This window comes from Pygoscelis adeliae, unplaced genomic scaffold, assembly GCF_000699105.1.
Source record: "Pygoscelis adeliae isolate BGI_AS28 unplaced genomic scaffold, ASM69910v1 Scaffold22, whole genome shotgun sequence".
NCBI classification, from domain to species: Eukaryota; Metazoa; Chordata; class Aves; order Sphenisciformes; family Spheniscidae; genus Pygoscelis; species Pygoscelis adeliae.
The window spans coordinates 1,849,162-1,861,226 of record NW_008824350.1 but is presented as its reverse complement, the minus strand read 5'-3'; the positions used below and the strand labels follow the sequence as shown (position 1 = coordinate 1,861,226).

At 40.0% G+C, this 12,065-nt stretch overlaps 1 protein-coding gene across 1 annotated transcript in view; it reads left to right on the top strand.

Moving 5' to 3' along the window:
* LOC103912796 (photoreceptor outer segment membrane glycoprotein 2) overlaps positions 1-11,906 on the top strand; it is a 12,834-nt gene extending 928 nt beyond the window's left edge. The window contains exons 2-4 of the mRNA XM_009319201.1: positions 4,628-5,296; positions 9,613-9,859; positions 11,340-11,906. Of these exons, the coding sequence (XP_009317476.1) occupies positions 4,716-5,296; positions 9,613-9,859; positions 11,340-11,606 (1,095 nt within the window). The 5' untranslated portion in view covers positions 4,628-4,715 and the 3' untranslated portion in view covers positions 11,607-11,906. The remainder of the gene's footprint in view (positions 1-4,627; positions 5,297-9,612; positions 9,860-11,339) is intronic.
* Positions 11,907-12,065: the final 159 nt, after the last annotated feature.

Here is a 12,065-nt window from a genome sequence, read left to right as displayed (position 1 = left end):
TTATGGTGTATTTACAAAATTCATTATGATGGGAAGAGGGTCTTTTCATTACCTAAAATAAATTCAGTAAACTGTTAGCATAGGAAAAAATAATCTCAAGAGAAATATCCACGTAGAAGCTGGGAACACTAGACCTTCTGCCTACTGTTTCCCATAGACTAATTTGTCAGGAACTGAGTAGGTAAGTCGTTCTTTTGTCCTAGACTTGATGCACTGAAAGTTTCACGAGAAGCACAGTTGTCCCAAAGGTCCTTTGTGCAATCCCAGGTAGAGCAGTGACAGCCAGAGTCAGCCAACGAGTGGTCACTGCACTACACCAACCAGTCGTTCCCCCCCTTTCCTCTGGCAGTATGGCTCATATGAAATAGCAGATCTTATACCACTGGAGGACTGTGGCATGGGTACCTCTGTTAGATGAATGTGAATATTCTGCGAAATCTGGTCTTATAACAATACTAAAATTGCACCAAGGAAGCTGGAAATACCATATGAGAATTACTGGAGGCAAGGACTTACTAGAGAGTTGCTTTTGCACATAAACTTTTCATTTTTTTAACTTTAGGCGTCTGAAAATGGGGGAGGGAGCTATATCAGAATAGCTACACGAGATTGAATGTATCCCTGCTTATGGAATTCAGCTCCAAATTTCTTTATGGCTAGAATATGACAGAAAGTCTTAAATTTACATCTTCCAAAATCAACAATGCCTCTTGAGTAGATGCATTTTAAGTAAAGGTAGAACTGTTTACAACTTTTGTTCAAATGTTAAAGCAAAAGATGATCGGCAAGTAGGGTGTTCTCAGTGACACAGTAACTGTATGTGTGCCTAACAATTTAGAGGCATTTTGCAAATACGTACACGTATTTCATAGAAATGAACAGTGAGTGATGCATTCATATACACTGACAATTGAACGTGAACTGCTTATCAGCAGCTAGGAAATTTCACAACAGATTCTCTTTATTGTGAGCTCTGAGACCTGAGTATCGGGGGCAAATAAACCTATTTGCAGCAGCCATCTACAGCTATTTAAGTTCAAGTCATGAACTGCTTAACTGGTGAAGCAATCAAAGATACTGTCTCCAGGCTTAGCAGACGGGCTGTCAGCTGAATTCGTATGGAGGCTTAATTCTGTGCCAGCAAAGCATGATCCTTTTAAATGAGGTCTGAAGGATACCGTAGAAGACTGGTGTGAAGAAAGTGTTGTCATTTTATAAATGACTGTTCTCTGGACTTGTTTGTACAGAGGTGTCTATCAATAATCAGTATTTCATCATGACAATCGATATGATTATCACAATATGGTCACAATCAATGTTCAACCATAACTGATAATCAGCCTTAACAATCATTAAAATCAGGACCCTGGTTTTAAAGTCAGAGAGCTGCTGGCCTCAACACCTTTGGAAACAAGACCGGTAAGGAAAAATACTGTGCATTTAGCACACTATTCTCTGTATTGTAGAAAAGATACACAGAGATGAATAGTTTTGAGGGGAATTAGTTTCCTCTCTAAATGCAGGAGAAAATAAATGCAACACGAGTGAATTAGATCTCACAGGCATTAAAATGTTTTGCTATTCAAATGCATGAAGATATCTAAACCATATCCTAATATAAATGGAACAACCTATTCCTCGGCTGTACAAATAGAATTGATTCCTTCCGACATATACAGATGAAGATGCTGGGATACCATTACCTTTTTAAACTGTACTCTACAACAATCTGCTTACCCAATGTTAGGCTTCATTGCAGCTGCGGATCCTTTAGTGGGTAGGTGTAGCCCTACTTCTCTACAGCTTGTCTGCAGGTAGTTTTCATGCCGTTTTAGCTGATACCAGTCGTATTCAGATGAAGTTAAGTAGTAGAGCCCACTAGCTTAAAAACAATTACACGTGAATAAAGCTGCTTGTACTTCTCTATTTCCCCAAATTTACAGGATTATGTTTTACTGTTTATAAATGCCATTGTATTAGTGGAATTAGATGACTGTATAATCACATAAATACAGAGCTGTGTAGTATAAAATCACTCTAATGAAAGTTACTGAATTAGTACAAGACCATGCTGAGAGCAGGTTTTGTGGGGAGGAAAGAAAGAAGAGCTCCATATATCTTGCACGTGTTGAGGAAAGGCAATCACAAAGCATCGGGAGCACTGAAGAAGTGTAAATGTTCATGGTTTGATCCTGAGGTACTGCAGCATAGTTCTACATCCACATCATGTACACAGAAAACACATTGTCTCCAGCTCTAACAGGTTTTAGATCTCAGATGTTATTAGCTGCTTTCTGCCTGTGATTGTGATATTACTGGAGAGGTGCAAAGGAGAAGTTAGTAATAGTGTTGCGGAGAAGCGAGGTTAAAAGTGCTGGGAAAGATGGTATCTTTTCTTAGATCCACTAATAGCTGGGGAAAAGAAGACAGACCTTGAAACACAGAAGTCCTCCTTCAGCTGTGAAACTCTGAAACATCAGATTTTAAACTCAGGGGCTGGGGGGCGGGAGGAGGGAAGTCGCTCTGAATATATTTTATGCCCATCATTGTGATCTTTGGAGAGAAAAATAAGAGTCTGTAGATCACATGGGAAAGTTATTAAAGGACTGTTAATAACATAAGAGCAGGTGTATCAAAAACAAGCTAAAAAAATATACAAGATATAAATTACTGAACACATGAATAGTTTTCTGTCTTTTTGCAAATAGCTCCCCTTCAAAAAAATATTGTGGTGTCCCTTGGGGCTGCAGAGTCTTCTTCAGACGGAAGAATGGAAGCAGTTCCAATGGGTGGTGAAGAAGTCAAGGTTATTGCAGAAAGTGCAACCAGGAATGAAGTTTAGGATTCTGACTGGAATATGGGGGACTTGGAAAGAAATCCAGTCTACAGGTGGTAGGAGGGTTGGAATAAGGCACGATTGTCACAGTTCTCAGGACAAAGGGAAAGAACAAGCAACTTTAGCTGCAGGAGCAGAAGTTAAGACAGTAACGGTGATTCCCTAAGGATTAAATAGGCCTCATCTAATACATCATGCTATTCCAAAAACTGTTTTTTAACAAGAACTTTCAGAAAGGAAGGAAGAACAATCAGGTAGAGAAAGAAATAGAGCATCTTAAACTGCTGGTTTTTTTCTTAAAGTTTGAAGATGTCCTGCTTTTTTTGTAGGGTGATATGTTACTTCACATAAAAATGGTAGTGCTTTTATGCCAGACCAAGTGGAAAAATACTGTTGTGGTTTAACCTCAGCCGGCAACTAAGCACCGCACAGCCGCTTGCTCACTTCCCCCCTGTGGGATGGGGGAGAGAATCGGAAGGGTAAAAGTGAGAAAACTCATGGGTTGAGATAAAGACAGTTTAACAGGTAAAGCAAAAGCCGCACACGCAAGCAAAGCAAAACAAGGAATTCATTCACTACTTCCCATGGGCAGGCAGGTGTTCAGCCATCTCCAGGAAAGCAGGGCTCCATCACGCGTAACGGTTACTTGGGAAGACAAACACCATCACTCCGAATGTCCCCCCTCTTCCTTTTCTTCCCCCAGCTTTATATGTTGAGCATGACGTCATATGGTGTGGAATGTCCCTTTGGCCAGTTTGGGTCAGCTGTCCTGGCTGTGCCCCCTCCCAGCTTCTTGTGCCCCTCCAGCCTTCCCAGTCGGTAGAGCATGGGAAGCTGAAAAGTCCTTGACTAGTGTAAGCATTCCCTAGCAACAACTAAAACATCGGTGTGTTATCAACATTGTTCTCCTCCTAAATCCAAAACACAGCACTGTACCAGCTACTAGGAAGGAAATTAACTCTATTCCAGCTGAAACCAGGACAAATACTGTGGAGGATGGTTTGTTCATCAGTACTATATCCAGGTTGTAGCACTTGAAATGTAATAAAATGTTGATAATATTTTCTAGAAAACCAACACAGTCATTGATAGTTCAACTGTTGGTTGAACATTTTTTGTGTGGGGGTAACTACAGTCAGTTCCCCCTTCATTTTTTGCCAGAGTGATCATATCTTATTAGTATAAGTGTAGGAATAAGACTGCTTTTTGCTAGCGAAATCATGTTCTACTGCACATAATCAATGAAATGCCTAAAACCACCTATAGGATACTGTGTTTCTGGTGCTATTTTCATGTTTTTTCCATATGGAAAAAAGACTTATGTGATTATGCTGTATATATGTACTTGTTTGTCCTACTTAGCAACTTTTGAACACAAATCTGACCATGACACAGTAATCTAAGAATTATAAATTCCTAGAATCTTCAGGAAAATATGGGCAATAAGTAGAAGGGAAGGGCACCATGAGTCTCCTGGAGGGAAAGACAGCAGATCAGCTCACTTCTAGATATCAGAAAATCTGCACAGAAAATTGCTCTCCAGACAAAAATCCATAGGAATCCAGAGTTCATTGGTTCTACCGTTCACTTATTTTTAATTGCTCTAGTCGGTCCTTAGAATTATTCTCTTAAGCGATTTGTATTGTATGAAATTTAAGCAATAGATTTCATTGGGGCACTCCCTTGGCAGGTCTCAGTGTGCGTAAGGCTGTACAGCAGTTTTCTGTAGTCTCTATAAATACCCAGTCAAACAGACAGTAATCTCTATCTCTCTCTCTCTCTCTTCTTCAGATGTCTATTGCATGCCTTCGATACACGCTCCTAATCAGTTTACGAGCTTTCCTTGACCTACGCTTCTCTTCCTAATGCTGATCTGACTATGGCTGTCCTCAAAGTAAAATTCACCAAAACTAAGAGGGACAAATTGGCTCAGATCTTATGGATCCTCAACTGGGTTTCTGTGGTGAGCGGGATCATTCTCTTCAGTCTTGGCCTCTTTCTGAAAATAGAGATCAAGAAGCGCAATGAAGTAATGGCAAAAGGGGATGTTAACTCTGTCCCCAACATGCTGATCTCTGTAGGAGTCATAGCGTGTATCATCAACTTTCTGGGTGGCAAAATCTGCTATGACTGCTCAGATGCCAACAAGTTCTCTCGATGGAAACTAGTTATGCTCCCATACATTGTATGTACCTTCTGTTTTACCTTCTGCATCCTGGTGGGTGCTCTCATGTGCTATACCATGAGGAACGAGCTGGAAGAGTCTCTCTATCTGGGACTGAGGGATGCTATTAAGTTCTATAAGGACACGGACATACCTGGACGATGTTTCTTAAAGAAAACAGTAGATATGTTACAAATTGGATTCCAATGCTGTGGAAACAATGGCTTTAGAGACTGGTTTGAAATTCAGTGGGTATCTGCTCGTTATCTGAATATGGCTTCCAAGGAAGTTCTGGAGTAAGTATTTACTAGTCATAACAAAAAAATTCTAGGAAAAAGCCTCGTTCAAGAAGAATTTGTATTGAACAGAAAGTAAGTAGCAGTAGTGTCAAAAGATCTTGAGATTAAAGAGAATATGGCAAAACTGCTTGTTCTCTGCCATCAGCCAAAAATTCTGGCAGTGTTTTTCCTCCTTATTAAAACAGCATCTTGTGGCTAGAAAGCTTCTCTCAAAGGTCATTCCAAATAACTCTGGTAATGGGTCTAACTCAAGAAGACGTAACATTTCTTTGGTCATAGGCATGTTCACAAATACCCTCGTAGTTTAACTAATGTAGTAACCTTTAGTGGATAACAGTGGGAACAACACTTTGTCTAGACCATATGCTCCCTCTAAAAAACAAAAATACTGAAGTACTCAAGCCAAAAATCATCCTTCTTTTGATATTTAATCATTCTGGGGTTCTAGCATACACCTCACAAGGCCAAGTAGATACTAATTTCTGCTGGACTTTTGTCTCAATCAAAAAACTGTAGAATGACCACATTACTCATAAAATGTACTAACTACATGCACAAAGTTGCCTTTTGCTAACATTTTAGGGGTGCTAAGCAAAGCGAAGATGTACGTTTCCTTTTTTAATGTGTGAATTAGCTACCTCAAAATTTCACTTATAGTGAGCTGATGATGGAAAGAAAAAAGGATTGTACTGTCAATACATTGCACAGTCAATCCTAAACACTGAACGATCTTTCTCCTTCAAGACTTCGCAAATCCAGGTTCAAATCTATACATTCGTATGTGAGAAACTGCCACCACCACATACACTGCATAAAAAAGGAGGAGAAAAACCCTTGAATTTTTTTGTTGTTAGTGGTGGTGATGTTCACATGACGTAGCAACTGTGAAGTTATATGCTCAAAAAGAAGAGTCTAGTAATTCTTACAGACAATAGCAAAGGTAACAATAAAAAAATTTTAAAAGTAGACAATCCAATATGTAATAATTCTTCTAAAGCTGAAAAAAAAGTCTTCACTGATGAGGGCGAAGTAGCTATATATTCCTGGGAAAGACAAACACAAAAAGCTTGACTGGCATTTGTCAAGTGTTCTGTTTTGCTGCATGCAAAAATCAGTGACAATAAAGCCAGATGAAGGAAGGCCAAAGATCTTATTTTCACAGAATTTGCAACTTGAAACTGCCATTATAGCAAAGCATATATACAGAGCTGCAAACATACCAGAGGACAGGACCTAGGCGAATACGGACAAGAGGGCGTCAGCACGCATAAGGCTGTGGAAATAAAGCAAGCTTTAGAACAAGTGTTCTCGAGAGAGAAGTTGGATAGCAACAGTGACACAAAGCAGACTGGCCCAAGAGGTGTTTTAAATCCTGGTTCTACACTGAAAAGTGACATGACAACAAAAATGGTCCACAGGAACTTAAGAGCAGTATCTTATTGTGGGGACAAAAGTAAAATATACTGCCTTTTATTTCTGTGAGACATGCAGAAACAGTAATGTTTTACCCAGGGTCTTAGCTAAACTCTGTTTTCTTCTGCAGGATCACCTGTGCTCTGCCATTATTTTGACAATACACTGTCAGTTAATTTTTGCCCCATGTAGGCAGAAGATGCCAGTGAAATGTGTGTGAGGGAAGTAATTACACTGCAGAATTTCTTTTACTGTATATAAGTTGGATAATTCCATCTTGATTGCTAGAATCCAAGTTGGTGCTGTATAACCAAATTACACTATGATTTCCAAAAATATGGTAGTGAAACATTTGATATGAAATTGTTAGAAGCAGGGTCCAGCTGGTAATGTTCAGAAAGGATGGAGAAGTAACCAAATATTTGTCTTGGTTTCATCTTGTACTGTATGTCAATTATTACTTGGTAGATTAAGAGGCAAAGCAGTTGAGAACTGACATACTGTCAACTCACATGTGACCTTTGCAAAACTGAACTTTACACCTTCCTTCATAACCCTCTTCCCTCCCCCCTCTTCTATATCTCCATTGCCAACACCACCATGTGACAAGAAATTGAGAGAATCAATGGGAACAGTAGGAGGATGAGGCAGGTTACAGCAGTACAATCCTATCATTGCTTTGGTTGGGTAAAAATAATGTTTTTATAGTCTCAAAAGCAAGTTTTGCTTTACAATACCACAACAGCTTTGAATTGCAACAACAAATAGCAGTGAATGTCTCACTCCCTCAGCTGTTACTGAGGTCTTCCCTTCTAACAGTGCCAAGATACATCATTCTTCAATTTGCCACTAGTAGGGGAAACACGATGGCAGGGGGACATAACCCAAGTCTGGAAACTGCTATTGTTGGCAGTAGAAAGAAGATTCCTCTTTATAACATGTGGCAGGAAGGAAAAAAAAAATTAAATTGATGCTTGGGATCAAAAGAAAAGCTTAAGACCTAGTTTAAGAGATTGTATTTTAACTGTTTTAGATGCTGTACTATATTTGGGTCATGTCACTGAAATATACAGGGCATTTTGCTGGCCCAGGCAAAAGCTTCCCTTTCACTATGTGCCGGCCTTCCCCTCCTCCCTCTGTGAGGTTTCTTTTCTCCTCCCGCAATCGAGCCTTCCGTTTTGTACCTCTCTGGCTCCCTTCCTTGTTTCCCTCCCAGTGAGTGGTTTTGCCTATGCCCGTTACACTGCTTGCACACTTAAGTCTGGTTTCAGTGGATTATTTGGGTTCTTTTGCATTGGTTTCGTTCTGTTGCCGTTACCAGGAATATGATGGCCACAAAGTGAAGAGCTAGACTTTAAAATGGAGAGGAATTCATGCCTAACCCACTCCTAGGTGGGAAATGGCAGATGAACTTCCTGACTTACTTGGAAAGATCTTCGAGGAAGATATTTTTGACAGAATGCTAAACAAAACAAAACACACCACTACCACACACACACACACACAAAAAAAAAGGAAGGCAGTTGTATTTAGCAGGCCCACAGCAATAAAATGAAGGCAATTATTCTGCCATCCCTGCACAGCCACAATACTGAGCTTCCTAGCAGCTTATGTTTCCTTTGAAGGATATAGTCCCAAAATGCCGGAAGAACACTGGACCACAGTTTCTGCTTCTTCTGTACACCTGATGAGCTTCTTGTGATGACTTCCTTCCCTTTAGTTTAGATCAGCTGTAGTGGAACAGGAAAATATGGTTTATAAACATTAATAAATGAGGATAAGTTTTGGAAAATACTAAAGATTCTACTATTAGCAAATGGTGAAAGCTGGATATCTAAGAGAAAGTTGTCTTTCATGTATTCTGGCTCCCTAGCAAAGGCTAAAGGGCATGGGCTTCATTAAAACAGGCCATGGTTCTCATCTGTGGGGCTGTCTCAGGAAATAATCCTTTTGCAATGAGCATGAAAATAGATACATGCTTAGAGGCTACTTCCCCAAAGTGAGAGAGCATTTCTCAACACCTTATGTACTCTCCAATTTCTGGAAAAATCTATTTCTCTGCAGAGCCTGCTCGGAAACGGAAGTCCTCACAAGGACACACTAGCTAAAGAGCAGGTAATACAAGGAAAATGGATGTCAAGGATTCATTTAACTGCTTCAGAAACTCTTGATTTATCTGAGGCTGTGTTCTCTTTCCATCCCATGATTTTTTTTCTCCCTCCTATTTCTTTACCTTTCTTCTTTTCCCACTGGCTTTTTTCCCTGGTCTTATAGAGGAGGGAAAGGAATAATTTTTAGCAATAAATACAAACAGTTTCAAAAGTTACAGTAAGTATAGTCACAAGAAGTAGAAACTCCCTTGTGAATTAGTCTCAAAACTTGTGCCGAACCAGCCATTGCACATGGGTACAATGGTGAAATGCCAGTGGACAATTTCCAGTGGTTCCTGTGGCATGCAAAGCTTGTATTAGGTTCTCTCTTAAGGAACGCTTGTGTTGAAAATCAATCCAAAAGTAGTGAAACACACGATTTCTAGGGCCATATCTTCCATTAGAGTTCCACCAAGATAAACAAGTTTAGAAATTCTTTAGTATTTTCAGCGCAAAGATACCTAAAAAAGCAACACCTCCGCGAACACTGAATCCACATCTTGCACGCACAGTACCAAGAACCACGTGAGATACTGTGCTGATACCACACTTAAGAAATACAGCAAATGAGAAATTTAGTTTTCCTGCAGTAAGCAACTTTTCCAGTTGGAAATGTATTCCCATTTTCCTTTTGTTACATGAGAGGCCGACATCGCAGCAGACTTGCGTTATATCCTTTTATAGAAATCACAGACGCTATCTGCTGCTGATAGCAGATTTGTAATGCCCAAAATTTCTGTCCTGTTGCAGCCGTCTAAAGAGCAACGTTGATGGAAAGTTCTTGGTGGATGGAGTACCCTTCAGCTGCTGCAACCCAAGCTCCCCACGGCCCTGTATCCAGTACCAGCTGACAAACAACAGTGCTCACTACAACTACGATTTTCTGACAGAGGAGCTCAATATCTGGGTGAAGGGGTGCAGAGAGGCCCTGCTGGATTACTACACAGCTATTATGAGATCCATTGGTATCACAGCATTGTTTATTTGGTTGTTTGAGGTAAGTCTAATAAAAATGGTCTGTGTCAGATTAATCGGAGACTTCCTGCTCTCTAGGATGGGAAACAACTACGGTGTAACATACGAGAAGTGCCGCAGTATCTAACATAGAGTCCACAAGCACTTCAAGAATGTTGCAGGACTTCCTTTAGCACAGACAGCTTTCTCAAAGTCCCCAGAGCAGAAGCAAATCTCACTGAAGATGAGAACTATTAGAAATTATATATAATTCTGGATATTTACAGAGCTTTTTCAATAAACTATGGCATATTCTCTTCCCTGAAGCATTTATGGGATCAGATACAGGATGATACATGCAGTGACACAACCGCAAGGAAATTAGGTGAGAAGGTCTGAGGATTGCTTTAAGCCAGTTTTAACAAAGAGTATACAAAATGTGAGCAGGCCTTTGGCTGAATACATTAATTTTATTTATAGTAAAAACTGAGCATCAGGATTAATATCTCAAAGCCTCCTTTTTACATTACATAGCTTCACCATATAGACAGTACTTGCAAACATGGCATACCTTTTTAGATGTAGACTAGGCTGCTTAGTATGCAGTCAAAATAAGCATATCACAGGCAAGCATAGACACCTGCAAAGATGCAGTCTTTCTGCTGGTGTCTGTAAAGAAAGTTGTCTGGATGTTGTCATCCACAGGTGAAGGACCCCCCAATGGCATAGGCTAAAATACGGTCTTCTTCCCTCTTTAATAAGTTTTAGTTTTCTGATTATTGCTCTATTGCATAAATATTAGCACTATAATGAAAATAGTTCACAACAGTCCTCAAGCAGTGCTAGATGGGGTGGTGGTGCCAGAAATGACGGGCCTTTGGCAGCACATGAAAAAGCTGTGAGCCAGCTCTCCGTGCTCCCTTAAATGCTGGCAAGCTGGGCACGCTGATCTCGATCCCAACAGAACTATGAAAATGGGGCTTTTTTCCTAAACTTATAGTTGAGCCTCTAACGATAGGCCATCTTCTTAATTTTAATGCATTGGCATGTAGGACACACATGGCTTACATATGAATGATTAAACTCCTTGGAGGAAATACCGATTTAATCAAGGTCAGTGGAAAAAAAATCCACAGAAATTAACAGACTACAATTTAATTTTTTTTTTTTCCCAGTGACTGATGGTTCCATTAATTGATCATCCATTCTACATCAATTAGTTGTAGTCTCTGAGACTGCAGTGTCCCAAGTAATTCTAGGTACTTATGTGCTAATAACATGCAAGTGGGAATGCTACCTGAAGAATGGAGAGAGAATCAATCAATCTCTCCCTGGTATTTTTCTTTCTAAAAAATGTAATTAATTGGGAGAGTGGTTAGATATATTGCTGGGATAAAGAATTTGTCTGCTTTACTCACTATTAATTATTGGGCCTGAAAATGTACAAGTCTGAAAGCTGACTTAGTGGTAGGATTGAGGCTGTAATTTAAACTCCCTGTTTAACCATTAACTGTTTCTTACAGCTCTCTGTACTTATTGGTGTCCGGTACCTACAAACAGCGATGAAGAATGTCCTTCTGCTAGGAGATTTGGAGGGTGAATCAGATGGTTGGCTACTAGAAAACAGCTTTGTGGAAGCTGCCAAATACAACATCAACATCATTAAGAACCTCGGCAAAGCCAATCAGATCTCCACTGTCTCAGGCATGAACGACCCCAACATTGATGTTCAAAACACAAAGTGTGGCAAAACCAATGTTACAACAAAATCTATCCCGGCAGCTAGCTAGGCAAGACTTCAAAGAAATGACATCGCAAGTGTAGCTTTGACATATTACAGTTACCAGATTTTTCACAGGTGGGGAAAAAAAAAGGTAGGGAAACTAATAAGACAATTGAACAAACCACAGACTGGTGACAGCTCCAAAAATGCTGATACTTCTTTGGCTGGATGTATTTTACTCATTCTTGTGAAATCCCCAATTTTCAACACTGCACAAAACAAACTTTTGGAATTTTCCCCACTTTCTCTCCCTTGCTTACATACTTCTGTCACGGTCCAGATACGTCAGAATAATCATTATGCATGAGCAAATGTTCCAGATAGGATGGGTCTACATCTACTAACATACAGATTGGTCTACTGTGTACCAAAGTTTGTAATTACATCTATAGAAATCCCAGCAGCAGGGTGTCGTGGTTTAACCTCAGCCAGCAACTGAGCACCACACAGCCACTCGCTCACTCCT